The sequence below is a fragment of the Paralichthys olivaceus genome, chromosome 16 (assembly GCF_024713975.1).
Source record: "Paralichthys olivaceus isolate ysfri-2021 chromosome 16, ASM2471397v2, whole genome shotgun sequence".
NCBI classification, from domain to species: domain Eukaryota; kingdom Metazoa; phylum Chordata; class Actinopteri; order Pleuronectiformes; family Paralichthyidae; genus Paralichthys; species Paralichthys olivaceus.
The window spans coordinates 3,001,672-3,026,963 of NC_091108.1; the positions used below are offsets into that span (position 1 = coordinate 3,001,672).

Sequence of the window (25,292 nt, forward strand, 5' to 3'; positions counted from 1 at the left end):
ATAGAAGAGGAACTTTCCACACGTTGAGTGGCAAACTATCTTCCTCGATCCTCGAACAAATCCTCTCAAAGCCTTAAAATCTGTCTCCCACTTGCTTACGTCTGTTTACATCTTTTCCTCTGTGATGGGTTTGGATTTGATAAGAGAAGTAAAAGGAAATTGCTTTTAGCCAGATTCATCTTATCGTTGCACGTCTTGAAAGGACCAAGTCTCACCGGTATTTTCTACCTTTGGCTCGTAGGGGCGGTGAAGTTGACGGGCAGTTTGACACCTTCACAATGAGCTGTGGCTCGGAGGAAGTTGTTAAATGTCACTTTAACCTTTCGGATGGCTGGTGATGGATCCAGTCTGATGTGACGCTGGAGTCTTCAGTGAGAATGCTTGACCAATACATCACATTTCAAGCTATAGGCAGTGACACCATCTGTGTCGAAACCACCATTTCTGCATTAAATTCTGTAATTAATTTAATATTTGTGGACGTCTCCAGCTGTATATTTATAACCAGTGATATTATGACACTATCTGCTGCAAATATCTCGAAGTGGCAACCACTGTAGAACATTTGATTTTACTTAAGTCGGTAAGAGAGATCTTACTTGTAAGTGGATTAAATGAAAGTATTTGCACTTAAAACACAAGAAGGTGTAATTTGTAAGAAAAGATGACACCAGAGAAGTTTCTCTGATCACAATCTTTAAATTACTTGAAGAGGAAATCCGTGATACAGCACATTATTCAACAGCATGAACTCACTGTGACTTATTCTTCTACGTTCTCTTCTTACACCTCACCGTAGATCTTAATCTTTAAATTACCTGCAGTTCTACATTTGTAAGCTTCACCTGAAACCTGCGTATTAACAGATTATCAATGAGGGATCAGGAGCCTCTGGGTTCCAGTATCACCCAACAAAATACAAATCATCCTCAGTCTGTGGAAAAAAAGTTTATTTTCATCAAACAGGATTTAGTTTGTAACCAAACAACCAGAAAATGGTTTGAATCTCCTGGATATATATATTTTTTTATGGTGTTTCACTCACTGACATCACTGATATTCACCAACATTATGTACCATCACATTATTATAGCGACACTGACAAGAAACCGTGAGAAGATGAAACCTCCAGCAAAATCGTCATTCTTGATATTTTAAGTTAAACAATGTAAAGATACAGTGGAGCAGCTCGACTGATAGTAAATGAATTTTCTGTTTAATTATTCATGGTTTAAATGAATCTTTGGGCTCAATCATGTGATGATCACATCTAATTACAATGCTAACTGCTCCTGTGGCGAGATGAGCTACCGCATGTTGTTTCCTAGCAGGTTTACCAAGTTAGCATGCTAACTTACGGTATATGGTCGCAAGTTCAACATGGTGATTGAAGGTGAACGGTCAGTTTTGTATCCGTGGATCATTTCGTACACAATTTCATAATCAGTAGTAAAAAGAAAACTGAAACGCTAGAGTTCCGTATTAAGATATTTCAGTCCAGAATAATCTGACGGACAAACATCAGATGCTTTCACCACAAAGATTCGTCACTTCTGTAGAGACCTGGTCTGTGGGAGATGACGAATCTTATTATTAAAGGTTTATAAATATATTGGATATTCTCTCAGCCCAAAACCAACTCTGGCCTTTCTTCAGCCACAACGTCACCGCTTGCCTTGTTCTCCGCAGTCCCAGCCGGCCACCGATGAACAGCCACCAGAGGAGAAACTTGTTCAGAGCCAAGCTGCAGAACTTCAGCAGCTCGTTGGATTCTGGTTTTATCTTTATCAGACAAAGTTGTTTCACTTTCATCTGAACACTTTGTTCATGCTTGTGTGACCAGACAGACGTCTCTGCTCCACCAGATCTTTACATAGAGCTGTTGTCTGTGGTGTAAAATCTCATTTGTGTGTGAAACCATTAAAAATGCACTTTAAAGTTTTAGCAACTTATCTCATTAAAATCCCATCAGTGCTCTGGGGCCTGGCGGAGAGAGACGGTGGTGTATATTTGTTTAACAGCTGCTGTCGATCCTCTTTCTGCTTCTCAGCTTCCCTCCATCGGCAGCTCCTCTTTACACATGAGCTGAATTAACACACGCGGCGTCGTTTCCAGTGCTAATATCAGAATGTGTTTTCATTACATGTCTGCCTGACGCCTCCTGGATTATCTCACCGCCTCATTCTGATCAACTCGCTGCTTTTCACAATCCACCTGTCAGAGCGAAGCAGATTAGCATTTGAAAAAACCGTCTGTGTGTGCAGCGAGCGAGGTGACAGACAGGCCCGGTGTTACAGAGCCTGTGCTGCCGTCAGTGTTAAAAGCTTTGCTGCTCAGAGAGCTGGGAGAGGAAGCTTCCAGCAGGCGGCCGGCGGCAGGGAGGAGAGAGAAAAAGAAAAAGATATAAAGGCTTTTTGTGGTTGGAAAAGAAAGAAGGAAAGAACAAACTGAATGCCCACGTCAGTCCACCTCAGATATCTCAACCCGTTGACTTCACAGTCAAACACGTTTCATAAAGGAATCGAGTGGGAATCTAGTTTGACTGGAGCAACGTTGTCTGAATCACTTGAAACGTGAAGCTAAGAAGTCGTACTGTGGGGAAGTTTCTGCAGGAGAAACCAGCTGGAGTCCTTCAAATGGAAATTTACATAAGAGAAGCAACTTTGATGTGCTTCAGTCAAACCGAGCTTCAGATATCTGCACAGCTGCTTCTGCAGAAACGAGAGTAACTGTGGTAGAACTGAAATCCTCCAAGAGAAGGAAGGGTTGAAAATGACAAATAAGTGGACTGAAGGTGAAAAAGACAAATCCTAAAAGTTGAAGACCTAAAATATCCCCGGAGTTCAGAAAGTGATGATGTAAATGAGTTTGTCTTGACCTCTGCAAGAAAAAGAAAAAAAAACCACTTTTCCCAAACACCATAAAAATACTGACACCTCCACGATTTTCAACGTTTCAATATGACAAAGTGACGTTAGCCAGAGATTGTTACAAAGACGTGAACTCAGCATTTACATTTCTGAATATTTACAGATGAAACACGGACATCGACACCTTTTTTAAAGTCCAACACTGTTTCCCGTTTGCATCAGTTTTCACAATGTACAGAAAAAGGAACAGAAAAACAACACCGTGTGCAAATTGTCCAGTTTCTGCCTCCACATGCTGCAGAGCAACTTCTGTGAAAGAAGTCTCCAGTGGCTCTGAGTGCAGCGAGAGGTTCTGAGGCGTCTGCACCTCAGCTCCGAAAACCACCGGTTCATCAGGTCGGCTCCGGCTAAATGAAATACTCCTTTCGGTTTTCACTGCAGACGTTCTGGGAGTCAGTCTGGTTGTTGAAAGGAAAATCTGGGCTGTCCTCCCGTTTGACCCCCTTCACTTCCTGGTTTCGATACGTCTCTTTCCTCCGGTAGAGGAATCTGCCCGTTATCGCCAGGGCGGCCACGATCACAAAGATCACCACCGCTATCACACCTGCAAGGAAAAGAACATTGTAAGATGTAGAAAGGCTGAGATATCCGAGTTTTTAAAAGAATGAATGCCATCTGTTCCCTACAGTCACTTTATTCCCTTTAACGACGAACTTTCGAGGACATTAAACACCAATTCAAATCTCTTCAGCTGCTGCTCTATTGAGCACATCGGAGAATATGATCTGAGGTTCAATTTAATTGGAAAGTACCATTGAAATCAATGTAATACCACATTATATTAAAAAGACCATTTTTTAAGATAACAGAGAACGAGCTCTAACACCAGCAAGTGGTTGCTGCTCAGGTTTAATTAGGTGAGTCAGGCCGGTTTAATGGACACTTTTAAATGACTTTTCTCAGGGTCTCACCTTCTTCTATCTCCACTATAGATTGAACCTCCAGTCCCTCACTTCAAATCAATCTGTGCTGGCAGAGCAACAAAGTTTTAAATGAGTTTTAAAAGGAGTCCTGCTCCGACACATTTGTTGGAGCTCAACATCTGTCCACAACTTTGTTCACCGGGTGACACATCGCTTAGTTCAGAATGCGTCCGACAGAAAGACGGAGAGAACATATCTCCACCAAGGACAAACAATCCCACACATGTCTGGCTCTTTATACAGAAATGAATACATGACAAATAGTCTGATTATCTGCACTAAACTGAACAAACTCAAAGATCTCAACACATGAATATGTCTGATTTTCCTTTTTAAACCAGGAAAGAGATGAAGAGCTTTCAGCTGTTTTCCAGCAAATAAGAGATCTTGAAAAAAATAAACAAGACGAATTATGTAAATATAATATTTTATGGATAATAATTGTTACAAAATTCAATATTCAACCTACAATAACTTAATATGCAAAGTGTTTATATGACTGACACCAGATGAAATGAGTCCCTGTACGAGTGCAGAGAAAGATGGTTCAGTACCTCCAATCAGAGCCGAGTCAGTCCTCATGGCATTTACTAAAGGTTGACCTGAACCCACTGAACCAAGGTCTACAGCGAGAAGAGCAGAGAGGGAAACATTAGAGTCGGAGGAGAGGAGTGAGATGAAAAAGGCAAAATGAAAAATCAAAGGCCACAAAGAAATGTGAGGGGGAAAAAAAGGAGGAAGAAAAAAGTGGAAATGGACAAAAGAACCAAAAAATGAAGAGATCAGAGCAGAAAGAGAAAGAGAGGGAGGGGGGGGGGGGTGAAAGAGGAGAGATAAGAGCATAATCATTCAGAGCAGATGGAGAATAACGACAGCAACTCTTTGACTCTAATAAAGTATCACAAACAGGAGGTGAATTCTTTTCCTCTGAAGGATTCACCTCCAAAGCAGGTGGACAGAAACCCACCGACGACTAACGAGCTTCAGTAACACAATCAGAAACGTCCCTGATTTAAAGAACAGCGGTTCACCGGGGGTTGCTAACTTTGCGTCGCTGCTCATTTTGAGCCACAAGGCGTCTGAACGGGCTGAGCGTCTTGTCAAGCGACACAATGAGAGTGTCAGGGGTAAACGAATTAAAAGACAGACTCCAGTGTTGCTGTCACTGTCAGCTGCACCGACGGTGGCTTCTTAATTAATACTTTTCAAACAAAGCTGACAACTGAGTGTACGTTTGTCAAGACAGTGCATGAAAAGATCAAGATCTGTTCGTCACGATAAAAAGGGGCATATATATATATATATATATATATATATATATATATATATATATATATGACGACCAGTGTAGTTTCCACATGTTCTCTTCTAACCTCCTATGGGGCCTACAGGACTTTGACCCTTGACCTTGAGACAACACGTTCACGAGGCAAAGAAGGGATTTGTGAGGTCACAGTGATCTTCCTTGAGTCCAAGTGAACATTTGTCCCAAAGTTGAAGAAATTCCCTTCAGACATTATGACCAGAGATATCGAGTTCATCAGCCATAGACAGGTAATGGTGGGCCTGACCTTTGACCTCAACCACCAAATTCTAACGAGGTCATCCTCGGGTCCAAGCAAACGTTTCAGTCAGTTTTTAAAAGAGATTCCCTCTGGAGCTTCCTGACCAAAAATATTTTTTCAGCTATTTCTAGTTCTTGAGTCGCAGTGAAATTAGAAATAAAAATTAATTTATCGTGTTCCTGCGATTTGTAATTCACAAGAATGACGGACAGATAAACTGAAGATCTGAATAAGTCTTCTGACGTAAGCAGCATCAGGCTTTAACTCTGTTTGAATACACATACATACAAAAACACAGCTCCTCCATGTTACCTGTGGCGAGGTGGTGTTTGTTCTCCGCTGCGTAGGGATTGGCCGAAGCCGAGGAACCGCAGCTGGAGCGGAGTAAAGGTCCGCTGATGATGACGGGGCTGGTGTCCGGGTGGAGCACGGCGGCTTTCAGAGGACTGATGGAGTTAAAGCTGAGCACTGAGAGACAGCCGCTGAAACCCAGAGACGCCAGCCTGGACAGCTCTGGATCCAACTCGTCAGGGTCTGAGGACGAGAGGAGCCGAATATGAAGCAAATTAATTTAAATGAAACACTAATTACATTTTTATACTTTTTTTAAATTTGAAAATAAAAGGTAACAGCTCATTTCAATTCTTCCCTGAACCTTATTTCCCTTTTCTAGTTTCATCACACGATGCTAGAAAATAGATGATCGACTATATTATGTTTTAAATTAGACATAATTACTTTATTTTTCCTTCCCACCGATGCAGATAAAGTGAATAAGAACTGACTCTTTCTGAATAATGGAGCTGAGACATGATTTTATTGTGGAATCAGCAAAAGAGAATAAAAGATGATGTAAAGTGAACAAGCACCTTTCAAACATGTCATTCACTCATCATGTTGAGTAACAATCCTTTAATTCACAGGTTTTTCTCCAGCGCGACACAAACAAACAAAAATCATCCTCAGTCTCCAGCCGATCCTGCAGGACGTCCAACACACACACACACACACACACACACACGCTCCCTCATTACAGTCGACACACCGTCAGTCCATCACTGCACCAGACAGATGTGCACCCTCTCTCTCTCTGTTCATTTCATTGACTCCAGTCCCTCCATCCTTCACCTCCTCTCCTCCTCAGCAGTGGGAACAACAGCTGTGAGAGCCGACGTTAACCGGACACCTCCGTGTTTGTTCAGACGACCGAGGGACGACTGTGACTGTTACCAGGACGTGTTCACGGTGATGAGCAGCAGGAAACATGACAGCAGCCTGTACGCTGCTCTCAGCTCGTACACTCCTGGCTGCATCACCCCTCTCTCTCTCTCTCTCTCTCTGTCTGTCTCTGTCTCTGTCTCTCTGTCTCCAGTCCGGGTGCATTAGTCAGGCTGATGGACGATGAGTTTGTCAGGAAACGACAGAAAATCCACTTTCCTGCTGCTTTTTTTCTGATTCTGATCTGACTCTGTCGCTTCTGGTTTGACAGAGGGGACAACGTGTCTCACGTGGACATGACGGGGTTAAAAAACTTGAATTTACTGAACATGCAGAAAGACAAAAGGGTTTATTATGATTCAGTCCATAAGATATGTGAGATATGTTCTTGCCTGAACTTAAAATGTGTATTTATTTATTTATATTGATATTTAAAACCAACTACACAGATTTTTTAGGGCTGAAGCCACCGATGATAATTTTGCATTTAATATTTTTCCATATTGATCGACTTCATGTGAGTAATTCAAGTTTCTGAGCAGAATGAGAAGAAAAGCCTCTGAAACATCAATAACAGCCTGAGACATTCACAGTCTGTATTTAATTAAATCTGGCCAAAGTTCTTAGAGCCGATATTCAAATGAGCGCTGTGTTAGTAAAAAGATGTCTTTGCTTTTACGGCGTCCTCGCTCACCGTGCACTCTGCCCAGCACCAGAGACTTGATGGCGTTGAACTCTCCGTCAGACGACAGGTTGAAGTCCTCTCTGGTGTTTTGGTTGATCTGAAACCAATAAAAAAAAAATGTTTCTCGTTGATCGTTGGAAAAAGGAATAATCACTTTAAACTGTATTTTCAAGCATCATACAAACTGTGGGCGTCTGAATGAGTTGAGTTAAATGATCGTTAAAGCTTCTGATTTGTTTCAGCTCTGCAGCTCAGTGGGAGAAATGATGGACAGACTCCGAACTCTGAAGGGGAAAACCTCCAGTGGACATTATTTTAATGAGGGAGACTCACCGTGTGGCTGTGAGGAGGAACACTAGTCAAAACTAGTTCCACTCTAAACTTAAACAACAAAACTTTTAGTCACTTTACGGTCTAATGTTTAACTTGACTCTGTGGGTATAGATTGTGTATTTAATCTCAACCAGGATGACTCCACCTCGTGAACAGACAGATTAAAGGGTTAAAGGAAAGTTGCAAAGGTTAAATAAAGCACAGAAAATGGTTATAAGTCGATTATGCTGATATCAAACCGCTCCAGATAAAGTTTCCTTTGCCCTAAATCAACATGATTTATTTTACAATGAGTTTCTGGACGTTATAACCTGGAATATTTCTCCTCCCCGTGTTTGAACTTGATATTGAGTCGGCTGTGAGCTGAACATCAAACCCCTCAGAGGCCCACGCAGACTCTGGCCCCTCTGATAACAGGACGCAGCGTGTTGGTCGCCCACAGTGAGTCATTTTTCAACGGGACATCAGCTCAGGGGAGCGAGGACGTGATTCTGTCCATGTGGAGACTCGACGCTGCCGGCAACCGGCAACCGGCTGGATGAAAGTGTTGTCGCAGGTTCGCCCGACGTCCCCGGAGTGTGTCGCTAACGACATAATGATTCAAGGTGATAGGTGCCGACAAGATGAGATGCACCTCATATGTCACTGGAGGGTGGGGGGGAGGGGCTGAACCCATGCAAGACGAGGTCACCTTATATTTCATATCGCCATGGTGATAATTATACATTCAGGCGTCTGGGTTAGATGAAGTTAACATCATTTATCACGTGAGGCTGACAAGAGTTTCACTAGATCCAGATATGATAAAGATGCTTCATTTCTCATGTGCGGCTGCTTGAACGGGGAGTTTGTCCCGGCCGCCCTGCCGGAGCTCCGCCATCATCACCGGGGGAAGAACACTTCACACACAAACACTCATGTGAGCCACCGTGTGTTCCATCAGTTCCACTATTACAACACTGTGCTTTCTGGAGCGAGAGCAGCCAACTCATTATCTCCAGAACTACAACAACATCTTTTTTAAAAGCCATATGTCCGTGAGCAAATCAAAACGAGTAACAACAACCACCTGGATTTATGTTCATTCCACTTTCGGTGTTTATGAAAATACCCTCGATCAGGCAGCCACCATTTTCTAAATATTCGCAAACTCTATCTCTTCTTGTCGCTGCTCCAGATTTTATTATGAAGCACGATGAACTGACCATCTCTTATTTTTGCAGACTGAAATCATCTGCTATTGTCTAAAGTTTGAACTTATTGGAAAATAAATTCTTGTAAATCTTGGCTGCATATTTTATATTGATTATCAGGTTGAATAAGCTCATATTAGCTTGTTATGCTATATTTACTTTTATGTTTTTCACAGTCATTATCTTAAAATATTGAGCTTCGCATTTATTTAACTCTCTGCAGGAAGTAGTAGACTACATTGTGCACGTGTGTGTGTGTGTGTGTGTGTGTGTGTGTGTTACCTGCACAGACACAGAGTTGCTCAGTCTCCTGACAGTAACAGTGTGTAATTGTCCGTTGGCCAGACTCTTCACTCTGCTCCTCAGCACTTCTGCTTCTCTGCTGCTGTCCAGTTTATACCTCACCTCCAGCTTATCTTCACACACACACACACACACACACACACACACACATACACATACACACACACACACACAGATAAACACACTTATTTTAAATTGAATCTTTTCCTCTTGAAAACATTTTCACGAATCGAGCATCTGACTCAAAGAAGCTTTTTATATCAGGAGCATTGAGACTTAATTTTTCTATCAATAACAAAACTCCAGCCCAGATTAATTTTCAGAACATTAAGATTTAATGAAAACCCAGTGAAGTCTGTCCTCCAGGTGCATACAGAATAACCTACATCTACATTTTACCACAAACAATATGACACTAATATGTTCTCTGTATGTCAAACACGTATCTGTCTTTCTTATAGCTGTTGCTCCTGATAACAGTGAAAATAGTGACAAAGAAATTGCGTTTGGTCTGAGGAGGTCTAACAGCCGCCGAGGGCAAAAGGGAATAAACAATAAAAAGCTCTCTGGAATTTCATCATTAACAACGTTTTCCTGACAACTCCACAGTCAACAGGAAACCTTAATGCACTGCTGTCCGTCAGCTGTGAGTCATTAACAGCAGAAAAATCCATTTACAGCTAATCTAACAGCAAAGTGCCTGTTTTATTAGACTCCTGGAAGAAGAAAATGTGATTTCAAATTCAAAGTGCCTCCTTCTCTTAAAAGCCAAACTCACTCACAACATCATCATCCGAGTCCAGAGTTTATAAAACACATCAGCGAGTTTTCTGCTGTTTTATTCTGCAGCACACTGACCTGTCACCCATTAAAAGCTGCAGCAAAGTTTTCCTCCCTCAGCATCACCCATCAGCTCCCACTGATAAAACCACTGAACACCTTTTTTTTATTTCTTTTTCCAGCCAGTCGACCCAGCTGGACAGATTAAAAGCCAGTAGAGACTGACGGGTTGAATCCAGAGAGAAGAGAGATCTGACAGATCCTGATAGATCTGGGAACGCTGCGGAGCAAAGGAGGAGGAGGAGGAAGGAAGGAAGAGGAAGGAGCAGAGGGAGGAGAGGTCGTTATCGAGAGGAGATGACAGCAATGAGAGGAAGAGCGGAGGAGATGTGAGGAGAGGAAAGTAATTGGAAAATGTTGAGAAAGGAAGAGACGAAAAACTCTTGTTTGAAAAAATAAAAACAAATCAGAAAAGAGGGAAGAGATGCGATTAAGGGAAAGATGAGGGGAAATGTTCAAGGGGTAGAAGATGAAGGGAGGCAGAGGGAGGAAGGAAGATTATAAGGACATTTAATCTTACGGCAAGAAAAAGATGTGGAAAATGGAGGTTAACAGGAGGAGAAACCAGGGAGGAGAAGAGCAAACACACTCCTTCAAAATAAAAGCCTGGAGTCCTCCTCACCGTGCTTGTTGATGAGCAGGGCCAGGTACTCTCTGTAATACGAGGAGACGTAGAGCAGCAGAGCCGGACTCTGATTGGTCCTGAAGCTCAGCGAGACGTTCTCTCCTCGCAGCGTCATGTCGGAGTAGATGGAGGACGGCAGGGCGCTGCTGTTCCTCATCAACTCGTACGGCTCCTTGAAGGTGTAGCTGACGGACGTCGTGGACTCGAAGGTGGCCGACACCTCTGGAGGTTGCATACAATTACTATAATTATTTACCGATCAACTACCATTGAGACATGTTCTTGAAAATCGGATGCAGGGTTTCTGGATTAGATTTCATTTATTGTATCCAGGTGTTTAGATTATTCTGTTTTCAGTTTCCTGAACAATAAGTCAGGGACACTACTGAAAAGTAGAATCATAATTTTGTTTACTTGGCAGCACTTCTTTCACTCTCTCCAGCAGAATAGTTGATCAATATCAGGATGAAAACAGTGGGCCGAGTGAAATTAATATATTTGAAGCAACTTTCCACATATTTTCAATACTATAATAATAAATTGTATCTGTGCCTCATAGTGCTGATGCAGATCTGATCGTCTGTGGGAAAAGTGCATTGAGTTCTCTTGCAGTTGAACTCACTTCAGGTTGTTAAACCCAGATACAGAGTTCAATGTGATGAACGATCTTTAATGCAATAAATTTAAAAGCAAACAAATGGTTTGAATGGATGGAAATCACTCAGACCGAGTTTGCATGGAACCTTTAAATACTTGAGTGTTTCACTGCACTGAAAGGTTCACTGGATTTAAACAGACTCTCAACCTTTAAAAAGACAAACACCCACGTGTTCTGAATAACAGTCTCAAGTCTCCTCTTATCGTTTATTTCATTTTTAGTTTTTTTAACACCTGATGAGTGTGAAGCTCAGTAACACGTGGACGGTACCTGTGTGGCAGAAGACCCCGGTGTACGCTGACAGGCCACAGTCACAGTGGAAGCCGTTGGCTCTCTCCACGCAGCGGCCCTGGTTCTGGCAGAGCGAGCCGTAGCTGCTGCAGTGACCCGGGCAGCCGGGTCGAACCCCGGGTGTGATCTTCGCCCTCTCCTCCAGGTCCAGGGTGACGCCGTTCAGCTGCAGAGAGCGAATACAGCCCCGGAAGCCCTTCTGTCTGGACGCTGTGCCTCCTGAACACATGGAAGCAGAGAATTATACTTCACCAACAGACATCAAATATGAGTGTTGACAAGTCTGTGTGATTCTGAGTTTTTCTTCTGCAGCTGTCAACACTCGTGAAATGAAACGAGGAGGAAACACCAATCAGGCAACAACAACTGCCGGTGGTCAACTGATCTGGGGACATAACTTTTAACAGCTGTCGTTAGGTCTGCCTGAAAAGAATCATTCTAGCTGATGAAGGGCGAACAGGCCGGTCGAGCTGAATCACACTGTCTGTGTGTGTGTGTGTGTGTGTGTGTGTGTGTGTGTGTGTGTGTGTGTGGAGCAGGAAGCCAGATCTCCCTTCCTCCCCGTCACTTCTCCTCCCACCATCCCCAGCACGTCACTTGCAATTTGTCAGATTCGTCCAAATAATGGGTTCAGACCCAAGGGCAGTGAAATGATCTAATGAATACATGTCCACCTTTACACACACTGTGCTGTCAGCAAGAATTCAAATCTGACGACCTGTCGCTTCTGCACAGACGCTGGGGATGAAATTGGATTTTTCTGAGAGAGATTACTGGAGAAATCGAACCTGCGAAGATTTATCCATTTGTGTTGTATGTATATAACATGTGTATGTGAGGGTAAACATCTGTATATTCCTGTTGCGGTTCGTACAGGCTGCGGAAACAGGACAATAAAGACGATATCATAACTTTCATCTTTTTTAATTCTACCTGTTCTTTATTGAATGAGACTTAAATATTAACTTGAACCTGCCACCGTTGCAATTTAAAAAAGAAAGATGGAAACATAAATCTGTCACTTGGTCCACAAGTTTGTTCGGGACCGAAATACCTCAGCAACTGCTGTGTGGGATAAAATAATCTGATCAAGAATGACATTTATAATAATTCTCTTTACAGCGCACAGCAGCTCACGTTCTTTATTTAAAGGGCACTTCACAGTTTTATTCTCGTATAGTTCATGGCATTATATGTTGGACATGACAATTGAAATGACAGGGTCACAATTAAAAAGAGAAACCATAAAGAACCTCAAACTCAACTCACTGCACTGCATCTTTATTAAAACAAAACTATCCCATTTTCTTTACTTATAGAGGAATTCTAGAGGGAACTTCACCCCCCCCCATCAAGTCAGCTCTATAGGTTGACGGCACCCAAGAGATGGGGAATGCCCCAAAGCTTCCAGGTATCACTTCCGCGACACTGAGATCATTTATAAAAAGCATAATGAGGTTTAGAGGGTGAATATCAAAGCCAAGATCAAAAAAATCCCAGAGCAGAAAACCTCTGACCAGAGCAGCAGGTCTATCAGCGAGACCTTCGAGATCAGTGGGAGTTTCAACCTCGTCTACAAGCTCAGCTCTAACAAGACAATTACAGCATCTCTACATGAGATCAAGGCCGTGATCAAAGGCAAAGTATGTGGCTGAAAATACAAAAGAGCATCAACCTCTAGCTTCAAAAGTCTAGAGAGAGAAAGAGTGCACTTCGTTGGAGGAAGAAAACTCCACAGCTTCAGCCCAGTTTCTGTAGCTGAGAGCAGAAAATCACAGGCACGGGTTCAGTAAAATCCCAACAGAAATTATCCATCTGCTGCGTATTTGACAGATAACGTTTGTTTGTTCCTCAGCAAAATGACTTAAAAAGTGTGGAATCAAACCCGAATCCAAACTGCTGTGTACGGTTTAGTCAAAGATAAATAAATAAATCCTCAACCTGAGAATATTTAAAATTCTCGACTGGTTAAACTGTTAAATTTAAAAACTAAATGACGTCTCTGTTGATTTATTATGTGTTTCAGCACGTATGTACGTTTACGATAGGATATTGCAAAAACAACAAGGATCAGTTCGTCATTAAAAAGCCCGATTATTTTAAATTGCAGATCGGATAAAAACATTAAAATCCAATATCAACAAGAGCTAAATGATGACACCAGGTTTTTTTTTTTTTTTTCAAACTAATTGCAAATACCGAGTTTATTCTACCAGTCACAAAACACATTTCTGAACACACCAACACTGATGGAGCTCCAACAAACTGCTTATCTCTCCAAACCAGACAATACAGCAGATAATGTGAAATTGCTGCTCGTAGTGAATGAAAAAAAAATCCTACAAGTGAAATGTGCTGTGTGTGAATATTTCACTTTGACAAATATCAGGCCATAAAGAATCTGGAAAAACAATCCTATGGATTATAACTCCAGTCAAGGCAATAGCATGGGCTATTAACTGAGACAATGTAATTTACCGCATTATAAATCTGTACAAGGAATAATTAGACTAATAAAAACACTGTTTGGGGAGTTATGGTTTATAAATTCCAACAGGACAATTACAACAAGACTTTAAACCCGAGTCTCATAAATCCAATGCACATAATAATACGGCTTAGTTATTCAAAATGCAAGAAAAGATTAAAATCCAAAGAAAAGTAAATATTTTTCCTGACTTTGTCGGAGGCTGGAGCTCATAAATAATCAGTGCACGATAACGCAGCTTGTGCAGCAACGTTGTAGCTTGTGATTGCAAAAGAGCTGAGCTGATATTAATGCTAATTTATACCCGCTGTATATTTACTTAGTATTTATATTTCATGCACTAAGCCAGTGCTCTAAACAGATAATTTATGTACAGTTTAACAGAAAATATATTATACTTTTCTCACACTGAAAAGGAAGGGTGCAATTCTTCATGTCTGCAAATCAAATCCCTTCAGTCACACATTCAGCACATCTGCGTTCAGTCGTCAGTGTTCTGTCGTATAAGTCAGAGGAGAACATACATGGGTTTGACCTGGTGGTTGTTCAGAGCGGATTATCGGCTGAAAACATTCAGCCAATCAATATTAACCTTTATTTTCCTGCCGCTGCCGCAGACCTCATCAGTTTCTGCCGGTTTGTTTCGCTCCGCACTGTGTTTGTTGATGTGAAGTGACACAGTGTGGAGCTGAGGAGCTGAGGAGCTGAGGAGCCGAGGAGCTGAGGAGCCGAGGAGCTGTGCAGAGCGACTGCTGATAAATAACTTACAGGTTATTCATTTACAGATTATTTAAAGACCCTCGCTCCAAGAAATCCCCTCACACTATATTTATAATCACTGCTCCCCGCTGCACGTTTATTATTGAACGAGATTATTGCTCTGTGGTCACAAACCATCGACTCAGCACTTTCATATCCAGCGAGCAGCTGTCAGCCAATAGCGCTTCAGGTCGTTGAATCACGAGATCTCTCTCTCATTTTCGGGATGCAGGACGGCAGGAGGAGGTCAGACTTCCTGTATCTCAGTCTGCAGGAGTTCGGAGTGTGGTGCTGCGGATGGAGAGGGTTGTGGATTCCCGGTAGAATCGACTCAGCAGAGTCAGCATCTTTCACACCAAACACTGCTGAGCACAGAACGAGCTTCCACCAATACAAGATTAACATATGTAAAAAAAAAAAAGAGACTATTTTTAGCCCTTTGTCAGATTTAAAGCGAACTACACAGGGATGCACGACACTGAGTAACATCCTGTTCAAGCTGATCGCTCGACTTATCGAGTCTTCTTGGCCAAACAGCAGAACTGAATGAGATGCAGATACCTCCACCTAAAGACAATAGTTTCCTTGAATTCAACCAAACTGTAAAATTGCCCAAAGTCATGGATATCACTGAAACTAGTTTGAACTCTGCACGTTCACTTTGTCAGCACCTTTTGATTATTGTAAGTAAATCTTTCTTCGTTTTTATTTACGAGGAGGAACCAAATGCATTCAACACATTTATTAGGCCTTGAGAATAAATAACGGTTTTCTGTCTCACATTATTTTGAAATGAAACAAAGGAAGTGATTTAATATAATAAGACGGCCGAGGCTCCTCACCTATGAACAGCTGGCTGTTGAGCTGCAGGTGGAAGTGTCCGTCAGCAGGCGCCTCCTGAGTGGCAGCAGGAAGTTCGTCCAACCGAAGCGACGCCTCCTTGATGTTCCGCTCGGCTCGGACTCGATGCCACCTGTTGTCGTTCAGTGGGGCCTTCGCTTCCACGCGGACTTCCAGTGGACCGTTACCGACATCGAAGGAGAAAAGCACCTGAGTGGAGGCTGATTGAGAGACGGAAGAATAGAGGAGGGAGAGAGGAAACGAGAAGTTTAAGGGAGGTAGAAAGTGATTGATGTTCTGTAGATGATGTATTCAACGTCCTACAGTTTGATAAAGCAGACAATGACTCTGTCGCCAGGAGAAGCAGATGTATGTCACTGCGTAATATTATTTTTTGATTGTTATGAAAATATTAACTATGAGATGTAAATGTTTCAGCATCACATTCAGGACCACGGCCAGAGCCTCATCCCCAATCGGTGCAGCCCTGACTCATCACCACGGACAGCACCTCGGCTCGGAGTCTCTCCAACAAAAGACTCAGACGAAGGAAACCATCGCTCGTCGTGTTCGGCTGGTGGAGAGAGCGAGGACGACTCTCTCCAGGAGTACAGAACAAAATGAAACAATGACCGAGGATCCCACGGTAACTTCATTTACAAACTGTTTTCAGGCCCGGCCACGGTGTAACACAGCGATCAGAGGCAGGCGAGAACACAGCAGCAGTATTCAGAGCTGGAACAACTACAAGGACAATGATTTCCCCAGAGGAGCGAGGCTGTCGGTGCAGCAGTGTCCCTGTATTAGATTCTGGGTGTGTGTCCCTTAAATCCAATTTCAGAGGCAGCCTCCTCCAAAGTGCAACAAAACACAAGAGGAGCCACTGAAACAGAAAAGTAAACTAAACCAAAGCAGCATCCATGCTCCTATGTGTTCATTTAAAAAAAAGAAAAAGAGTTGGAATGAGCCTCGGCTACCAGGGAAAAACAATTAAAGCGTGTCTGACCCTGTTGACTTTGCTAACAGCTGTTGTGCTGTTAAATTCTGCAATGATACAACTGTTTACATTTGTAGGAGACGACATATTATTTGTGCAACATGCAAAAATCCCTGTTTACATCAGCATGTGCAGTGTGTGTATATATTTTTGGTACAGTCGGGGATTGTAGCCGAAAAGAATCAAGTGAAATGAAAGATTCCAAACACGTACGACTGGAATAAGTGATTCATGGCATCTACGCAGGGTTTTTTTTTTTTAATGACACATACCATCGCTGCCCATAAATGTGTAATTCATACCTCAGTACGTTACTGCCACAGCCATGTAAGCACAAGGACACCTTGTTGGGTAATACAGCTATACTTCAAACCACACAATCTATAACGGGCTATAAACGTAGCTCTGCCACCCTGACACGTTTCCATGGCACCCATAAACCGCACAACACACAGTCGGTTATTATTGTCATCATCTAAACGACACATTGTGATGCCTGGGAAAGTGTTTGTTATGCAGGAGACAGGAATTGATTCAGGGTCACGGTGAAAATTAACCTGCGAGTTCGTGAAACATCTGTAAAATTAATTCCTGTAAAAACAAGATTACAGTAATTATGAGTTGCTCTTTATGGGTTTAATCTTAATAACAGCCAGTTTCATCCAAACAGGCCTCAAACAAGAGACTAAATCTAACTTCAAGTGTTCACAGGTCCAACAACTGAACACAAGTTCCACTTCATCATCTAATGTTAAGTGTTTGGACTCACAGCTCAGCTCGATGCGGATGAAGTCTTTGATGCCCAGGTTTTCCAGGAACACACCCGAGGAGGCCGTGGTTTTAAACAGGAAGGAGATGTCCGCGCTCAGCTCTCCGTGGAAGGTGGGAAAGTGGAGGTACGACGTCTCCTTGTCGAAAAAGGCGGCGTTCCACAAGTTCTCTGATAGAAACACGAGAAACCCTCTCGCTGATTAGCTGAAACACAAGTTTTTTAAAAGAAGAAACAAAGAATGGTTGCAGTCAGGGGCTTACTGTCTCCATGACAACGGAGCGGTCCCACCCTGTAGGCGGCCTCTGACCCCGGCCTCTGGATGTCACCCAGCACCAGAGACCTGACGGGGAGGCTCTCCTTATGGGTGAGCAGGCCCGAGTCTTCAGCCCTGGAGGAGACAGGAAACAAACATTAAGAGAATGAACAAAACTGCTCCATTCAGATTTTTATTCCGCACACAACAATCATAAATATCGGCCTCTAAACATGCAGGATTTTTTTCCCCTCATAAAAGTCCATGAATTATTCACAGAGAAATAAAAGAGAATGACCAGAAATGTCCTTTCTTGTAATGTCAAAGAAAAGGGATTCCTGGATCCGTCTCTTAAATTAAAATCCTCGCCGAAGTTTAATGACGTACATCGTCCATTGTGAGAATCTGTGCAGTATTTTTTGTGTATTGCTGCTGAGCGGAGGTAAAAATACATTCAGGCTTGGAAGCACTTTGTCAGTCTCATGAAATATTGAAGAGCAGCAGCGGCAGGTTTGTAAAAATAGAGGCAGGACGACGCCACAACAGTTTGGACTCGTGACAGAAGAATGATAGATCAACAGCACTCATTGGTGATAAGCAATGAAACATATTTATAGTTTATTGTTTTCAGCACCAGTCCAGGCCGTCTGCGTCACAGTTGCAGTAGTGTTGGGGGTCCACACAGTCGCCCTGCAGGCCGCAGGCGCACTGTCGGCTGCCTGGCTGAGCTCCGCCCCAGTACGTCTGCAGATGACCGGGGCCTGGACCACCGAGCCACCAGCTGAACGGAGAGCCCTCTGAAACACACAGAGAACACAAGAACGTGATCTATGACAAGATAACGTGTCGGAGATTTACCTCCAAAATATCACAGTTACAGTTTAACATCACCTTGATAATAATAATATAGCATTAGGTCTGAAACCGCAGATACAACTTTCAATAGAAACATGAGACTTTCTCTTCAGTGGCGCTTTCACTTCATTTCTCCTTAGAAACGCTGCCAAGTTTATCTCAGCTTTTATAATAAAACTCTGGACAAAACATTATAACTTCTGCTTCTTTTTTATTTCCTTCATTATTTCCTTTATTTCCCTGTGCCTCCTCTGCAGACATGTTTTAAAAAACCACTCAAAACTTTTTTTTATTTAATTCAACCACGTCTCTTCTTTAATTGCGATCTTAAACTTGCTCGAAGCCTTTTTTCACACATTTAATTATTTTTAAATCTTCTGTTTTTTAGCTTCTGCTGTTCTTTTATGAAAATAACTTTGAGCTGCATGTTGTGTTATAAAAAATAAGGTTTATAATACGTCTTTACTCCAGTTGTTGTTCATGTGTTTCTCTTTACTTTTTAAGCGACACTGAGACAAAAACAAAATACTCCCCCGCTCATCCATCTGTCTCTTCCTCTATTCTTTCCTCAATCCATCTATTGTTTGCTGTTAAACTTTCCATCTTTGTTTTCATGCTAAATGTCTTGACTGGAAGATTTATATCACGACATCATCCCTTTGCCTTTCAACACCGTGCAAAAGTGATGTGTTTATAACGGTTCTCGTTACTATTCACTTTGTCGCAGGGAAGAAAAATCCATTTCTAAACACGGAGTCACGGCATTAAGGTCAATTAATGACATGAAATAACTTTTAGGAAGCAAAACGAAATAAAACACAGACAAACTAATTGGAGTCGATGCTCCGTCTGAAATCAATCCGACACGATCTATTTGTCTGACTCTCTGGTAAAAGAGGAAGAACAAAAACCTTGGAGCCTGATTAAGTTTGCAGCAATGACCATAACAATTCTTTTCTTTTGTCTCTGACGGGATTGTTTTCTCCAGAACAATTACACATTTAATATTCGGCCCATAACTCCTGTTTTTAAATAAAATTCAGTGGAAGCACAACGAGTAAAAGAAGCAGGATTTAATGGTTCCATCTTAAACATAATGATTAGAAGTAGAATTACCTGCTGTAACGTTTGTGCCTCCTCCACCCAGTGAGCTACATTTTCTTTCCTGGATTCATAAAAAAAAAAACTGTCAACACTTACCTGGAGTGTTGAGGAGGCGGGACTTCCTGCAGTGGTAGGACACTTCCTGTTCACAGTGCTCTGATTGGCTGACAGCAGCCATCAGCTGCTCTTCTCCAGTCAAGTAGTCAAAGTGAATCAGGCGTTGGTTCACACCTGGTGACGCTCGGACTCTGGTCATGTCCGTGTTGTTGTGCTGGATCACCATCCACGTGTCGTCCGCTGCGATGATCAACAATCATCAGGTAAAAGTCGTAAAGACGGAGAGATGAATATTAAAGAATTTTACATCATCGAGATATGAACACAGAGAGACAGGAGTAACGATGTGAGACGATGCAAGAAAGAAAGATGAAGGATGAAGTGGGTCGGAGATGATGAGAGGAGCGACTTCATTTACGATTATGTAAATGTTCGTCGTACAGAACTTTGAGTGATGATGGGAGGATGAAGGAGAGAGAGAGAGAGAGAGAGAGAGAGTCACCTGTCATGTTGCAGTAGACCAGCTGTGGTTTGATTGATCCGCTGCCGTCCACGTCGATGTAGAAATGACCCGACGTGTTGCCGTTGTGTTTGTACGCCTCGCACGACTGCTCGTACACAGCTGTGAGGAAAAAACACAACGAGACGCATCACGTCAACATCAAAACACACATCGGCTGATACGCAGGAGCTGTGAGGGGATGATCGCACAGGGGAGGATTATGGGGGTTTGTGTATGTGTCACCGCTGAATCACAACCAGAGAAAATCCTCAGGTTTTATTTTTACAGCAGCGTCACAGAAAGATCGGTCCAGCTGACGGGGACAGCAATGGCTGATGGGAATACAAACACTCAATAACCTCCTCGAGCCACTTGTCTTCCTCCACCTTCTCGTGGATGGAAAGATGCATTCAGTCTTCAGATTTATTCTCTGAAGGACGCGGCCAATACACATTAACCTCCGTGTTATCCCTAAGAGTATGAATATTCTGCAACAGGATTAAAGAACATTATGAATTATACCACCTGCTGCTCATTAAGTGGTTATTTATGTCTCCCTGTATCCAGGATTTATTCTTTTTTTATTCTTATATAACTCACAATCTGCAGCTCCTGCTCCACAGGGGAAAAGACATACAACTCAACCGTATTGCTAAGTGCATCTGTGATCGACAACCGCAGAAATCAAGTTCAAACTGTAAACAGTTGTTCTGTGAACTTATAAAAGCTTTTACATGATGAGAACTGACGTGTGCATGAAAGAAACACAGCACGTTCATCACAGGCTGGTTTATTCGTTCATTTTTCATCCCTGTACTCTTTCACTGTTATTTTATACTGTAAGTAACGTTTTCTTCTCAGTTTGCCTCTGTGCATGTAAAAGGAAATTCATTATCTGCCTTTACTGCACTTTCTCACATTCTATCTCTGAATTGATTCTAACTTTAATTCTATTGTCCTCTCTCTCTCTGTCTCTCTCTCAACCTTGTCTCCAATTTGCACCTCGATAAAAAATAAATCTTGGATGTAATGCCGCCATGATTGTTTTTTATATTCACACATGAAGAAGAAGAAGATGAAGCTTTTCATGGTTATGTTTTGAGATGTCGGGGAAAGATTCTCATCTCTGTCAAATATTAAAAACTTCCAAAAGTGATTTAAAGCAAGAGTTTCATTCATTCTCCAACATTTGAAGGAGACAGGTTTTTCAGTTTTTCTTTCATTTAGTGTGATATAAAAGTTTTTTTCTGTGAATGCAAACAATTCTGTTGAAAAGCCCCAAAGTCTGTGGTGACAGCGGGGCACTTACAGCTGTGGCAGGTCGCTCCGCTGTAGCCGCTGTCCGAACAGTTGCAGTGGAAGATGGTCCAGGACTGACTGCAGCGGCCGCCATGTTCACAACGACTGGGGGAACACCTGAGAGGGAGAGAGAGAGAGAGAGAGAGAGATTCAAGGCTCAACCGATTCCTACAGCAGAGTTTAGCTCTCTCTCTCTCACACACACACAGAAATCCACTAAACACTTCCTCAACAAACTGTGGAAAAGATAATAAAAGGAAACAGAAGGAAGATGCAATGGATTCAACTCCTTGTGGGTTCAAATCCAAGACTTTTAATTAATGAGGATGAGGTTGAAAACTTTATCATTAAGTATGTGGAAGCTGCGGAGGACGTTGTCACAGATATTGATGACATCGCCTGTCGTGCTGTGTGTTCCTCCTGCTCCCTGACAGCAGCTCAACATAGAAAGCCAGGAATGGAAGCAGGGTTCATTATTGTTTCATGCAGGATTTGTGTTTACTCCTTTTTTCTTCAAAAATGTGCAAAATATAAAAAATGCCCAGGGGCGTTCAAACCTTTTAATAAAACTGTATTAAAAATACAACACTGATTGTATCTGACAAACAGTTTATCTCGCAGAAACGAAAACAACACAGCGACACACGCAGATCACCGGTAAATTTCCATTTCATGCAACAAACAGTCTCATCTAAGCCACAAATCCACTGAAATGTCCTTCACAGAATCTCAGTGTTCAGCCCCGAGGCAGCGAGCAGAGCGTTAAACAGAAAGTCCTCCGCCTCCTGCTGCAGCGTCATGCGAGCCAATTAATTCTGAAACCAAAAGTTATACACATTGATCACAGTATGTGAAACCCTGCAGAAAACCCCTGTTCCTCTCCTCCCTCACACTGTGCCCCATGCTTTCATTAGGAATTAAAAACCTCGAGTAGACAACGACAGTGATGTGTGTGTGTGTGTGTGTGTGTGTGCGTGAGAGGGTCAGATTGGGAGCGTGAGGCAATTTATACATAATTCATGAACAAAAAAACTAAAAAATCTTTTACTGATCTTTTGTAATGAAGACCATCATTTCTTTGGGCAAATAGTTTTTTGGCCTAAATCAGCCGAGACTATCATCATCATCACTACCATCTGACAGCAGACACGGAGGAAAGCTGCTCCGTTAACATCACATCAGAGACGTTTGTGTGATGTGTGTTTTTAATAATGCGGTGTGGACGGGAGAGACGTTCTCGCCCTCTGGTATGAGACAAAGTGTTGAACTGATAAAGAGGCTCTTTGTGGGTTTGAGTTCCATTTGTGCCGTTAATGGAGTGTTTGCTCTCGATAGTAATGCTTTTTGGCACTGGCAGCAATAATAACACACACACACACACACACACACACACACCAACACACAACCTGCTCTGGAGAATGACCACACATTGATGGTGAGTCCATTTTCCACCTGACTTTCCAGCACAATATGTTTCCCCCGGGGCCCAAAATTCAATCAGCAGAGCGACAGTGAGAACATTCGGGATTTTTACTTTCTTTCCTGGAAATCAGATTCTTTATTTATTTTATTTTTTTTTAGTCTTATTCTAGCGAACACTCAGATCTGTGCATGAACTGTGTTAGTGTAGTGAATATTAATCTAATGAATTCAGAAAGAATTAGACATTTAATTAAAATCACTGGAGCGGATCCTATATATCAGGCAAATATGTGCGGCTGGTTCAATAAGTCTGCTCGTGTTTACCTAATACAGTGTGTGTGTGTTTATGTGTGTGTGTATGTGTGTGTGGGCTGTGCCCTCGAGGCGAGTTTATAATTGGTGTAATTGTCTCATTAATTAATTGCAGATATTTGGCGAGACACCAGGACAGCAAACGATTGGATCTGCTCTCTCTGCCTCTCTTATCTCCCGAGGCTGACGTTATTGCTCCGATGCTGGATTGTCGTCGATGATTCGCTTCTTTCACTCATCATCTTAAAATCCAACGATGAATCGCACTGAAGCTCTTCATCACGAGGTCTGAGTCCAACACATTCATTTCAGTGCATCTAATGTTAATCACGAGTTTCCATGGCAGCTTTAATGAAAATCTTTTGGAATCACACTTTTGAAGGTTTTTGTCATCAACCTCGTTACCATCCGACATGGATTTACAACATTTAATCTTCGCGGACATCTCTGATGAAGATGAGACTATAGGTCGAGCACATTCTATCTCCAGATGGACAGATGGAATCTGTTCTTCTGTAGCCGCCACAGCCACAAAGCAGAATATTTCCACCCACAGGTTTAACAGCTGGCAGCAGTTGGTGTTTGCAGAAAGGCTCATTTCTGCCTGTTAGAGTTACTGTCATCAGGATTGTTTCCACGTCACGCCGGTTTGAGTCCTGACGTGATGAAGCTCTCGGTGCAGGACGTTAGTGCAGGTTTACATCACACACAGTTACTTTGGAAACCGACCTGTCGATGATTCCACACATGTCGATGTGCAGGTTGCTGTAGTTGCCCAGGTGTTTTTGCTGCACCGCGATGAGATCCACGTTCTGGTTGTGGAGAGTGAAGAGACGCATGCAGCCCTGGAAGACGTTAAAGGGGTTTCTGCACTCCTGACGGTCGTCTTCAGCCGGACAACCTGACCCGAAGAGAGAGAGAGTTATCAGTTAAATACACAAGACAACAATATGAACTAACATGACAAATAATACAAATATAACTGGGAGATTTCAGTGAATTTACATGCACACGTTTTATTTTTATGGTTTTATCTATGAGCTCTGTGTTGTGTTATTTATTTGCTGATTGTGAATGTCTCCTGGTCTCAGATGAAATGAAATGGCCTGGATGTCTGATTAAATACAGATTAAATACAATTATAAGATAAAATAAATATTTGTGACCAGTGACGAGAATTTGTATAAACAATATCTGAGTGAGTCTAATTAAAAATCCACATCTTCTGTATTTACATGTGGTTTAATAAGAGGACGATGTTTTATTTGCTCACAATGCGACACAGTGTATTTCGCTCTCACCCCCAAAGAAGAGATGACTTCCTGTGGTGACAGGAAATGAGAGGCTGGCGTGAGCGACGCCTCCTTCCTCTCCATCCACAGCGACGGTCACACGTCCTCCTCTGGAGTTGAGCTCCACTGAGTGCCACTGACCGTCATTCAGAGCAGAACCTTGGAACCAAAAAAGTCATTAACACAAACTGCTTGAAATCTGATGACTTTGTCTTCATGTGTTCGCGGCTCCACGCGGAGCAATTAAGACCGGCAGCAGATGTTCCAAGATTTTGTTCCAGGGAGAAGAAGAAGCATGTAAAAAACTAATTACATACACGGTCACTCCACAGCTACACAGGCACCAAGCTGCATCATGGGAACAGTTTGTTATTCATGTCTTTCTCACAATAAAACATCATTTGGAAGAATATTATTTGGCTAAACCATAAAATCGCAAAATAGATGATGAGGAAAACAGTGTCTTCACTTCCTGCCTCCTCCGTGTCATTGACCTGCATCATGTTCCTGCAGCTCCGAGTTGAGCGAATAGATCAATATCTCATTATCTGCTCTATTTTTCTCCCTGTCAATGCTTTGCTCTGGAACACCCCCCCCCCCCATCATCATACTGTGCCATCGACTGCAGCCTTCTGCCACGACGTCGTGTGAGCCCAGCTTTGGCACAGTTCAGGAGATAATGAGGTAAATAATCTTCTTGTTGCAATTGTTAGAGAATGTTAAGAGAAAACAGTACGAGTGTAATGGTTTGCTTGTTGGTTTTAAGTGGTGGAGGA

At 42.4% G+C, this 25,292-nt stretch overlaps 1 protein-coding gene across 2 annotated transcripts in view; it reads right to left on the reverse strand.

The window, feature by feature from the left end:
- Window positions 1–639: 639 nt before the first annotated feature.
- LOC109639105 (contactin-associated protein-like 4) overlaps window positions 640–25,292 on the reverse strand; it is a 59,295-nt gene continuing 34,642 nt past the window's right edge. Inside the window, exons 9-24 of one of the 2 annotated variants that reach the window (XM_069510808.1) lie at window positions 24,526–24,675; window positions 23,954–24,125; window positions 21,501–21,607; window positions 20,192–20,311; window positions 19,729–19,929; window positions 18,308–18,470; window positions 17,681–17,808; window positions 17,418–17,588; window positions 15,654–15,872; window positions 11,544–11,783; window positions 10,613–10,837; window positions 9,130–9,263; window positions 7,331–7,418; window positions 5,731–5,952; window positions 4,408–4,476; window positions 641–3,474 (exon numbers count right to left, since the gene is read on the reverse strand). In XM_069510808.1, the coding sequence (XP_069366909.1) occupies window positions 3,278–3,474; window positions 4,408–4,476; window positions 5,731–5,952; window positions 7,331–7,418; window positions 9,130–9,263; window positions 10,613–10,837; window positions 11,544–11,783; window positions 15,654–15,872; window positions 17,418–17,588; window positions 17,681–17,808; window positions 18,308–18,470; window positions 19,729–19,929; window positions 20,192–20,311; window positions 21,501–21,607; window positions 23,954–24,125; window positions 24,526–24,675 (2,606 nt within the window). In that variant the 3' untranslated portion in view covers window positions 641–3,277. Of the gene's footprint in view, window positions 3,475–4,407; window positions 4,477–5,730; window positions 5,953–7,330; window positions 7,419–9,129; window positions 9,264–10,612; window positions 10,838–11,543; window positions 11,784–15,653; window positions 15,873–17,417; window positions 17,589–17,680; window positions 17,809–18,307; window positions 18,471–19,728; window positions 19,930–20,191; window positions 20,312–21,500; window positions 21,608–23,953; window positions 24,126–24,525; window positions 24,676–25,292 lie in introns of both variants that reach the window. The other variant, XM_069510809.1, reaches the window with a different exon arrangement.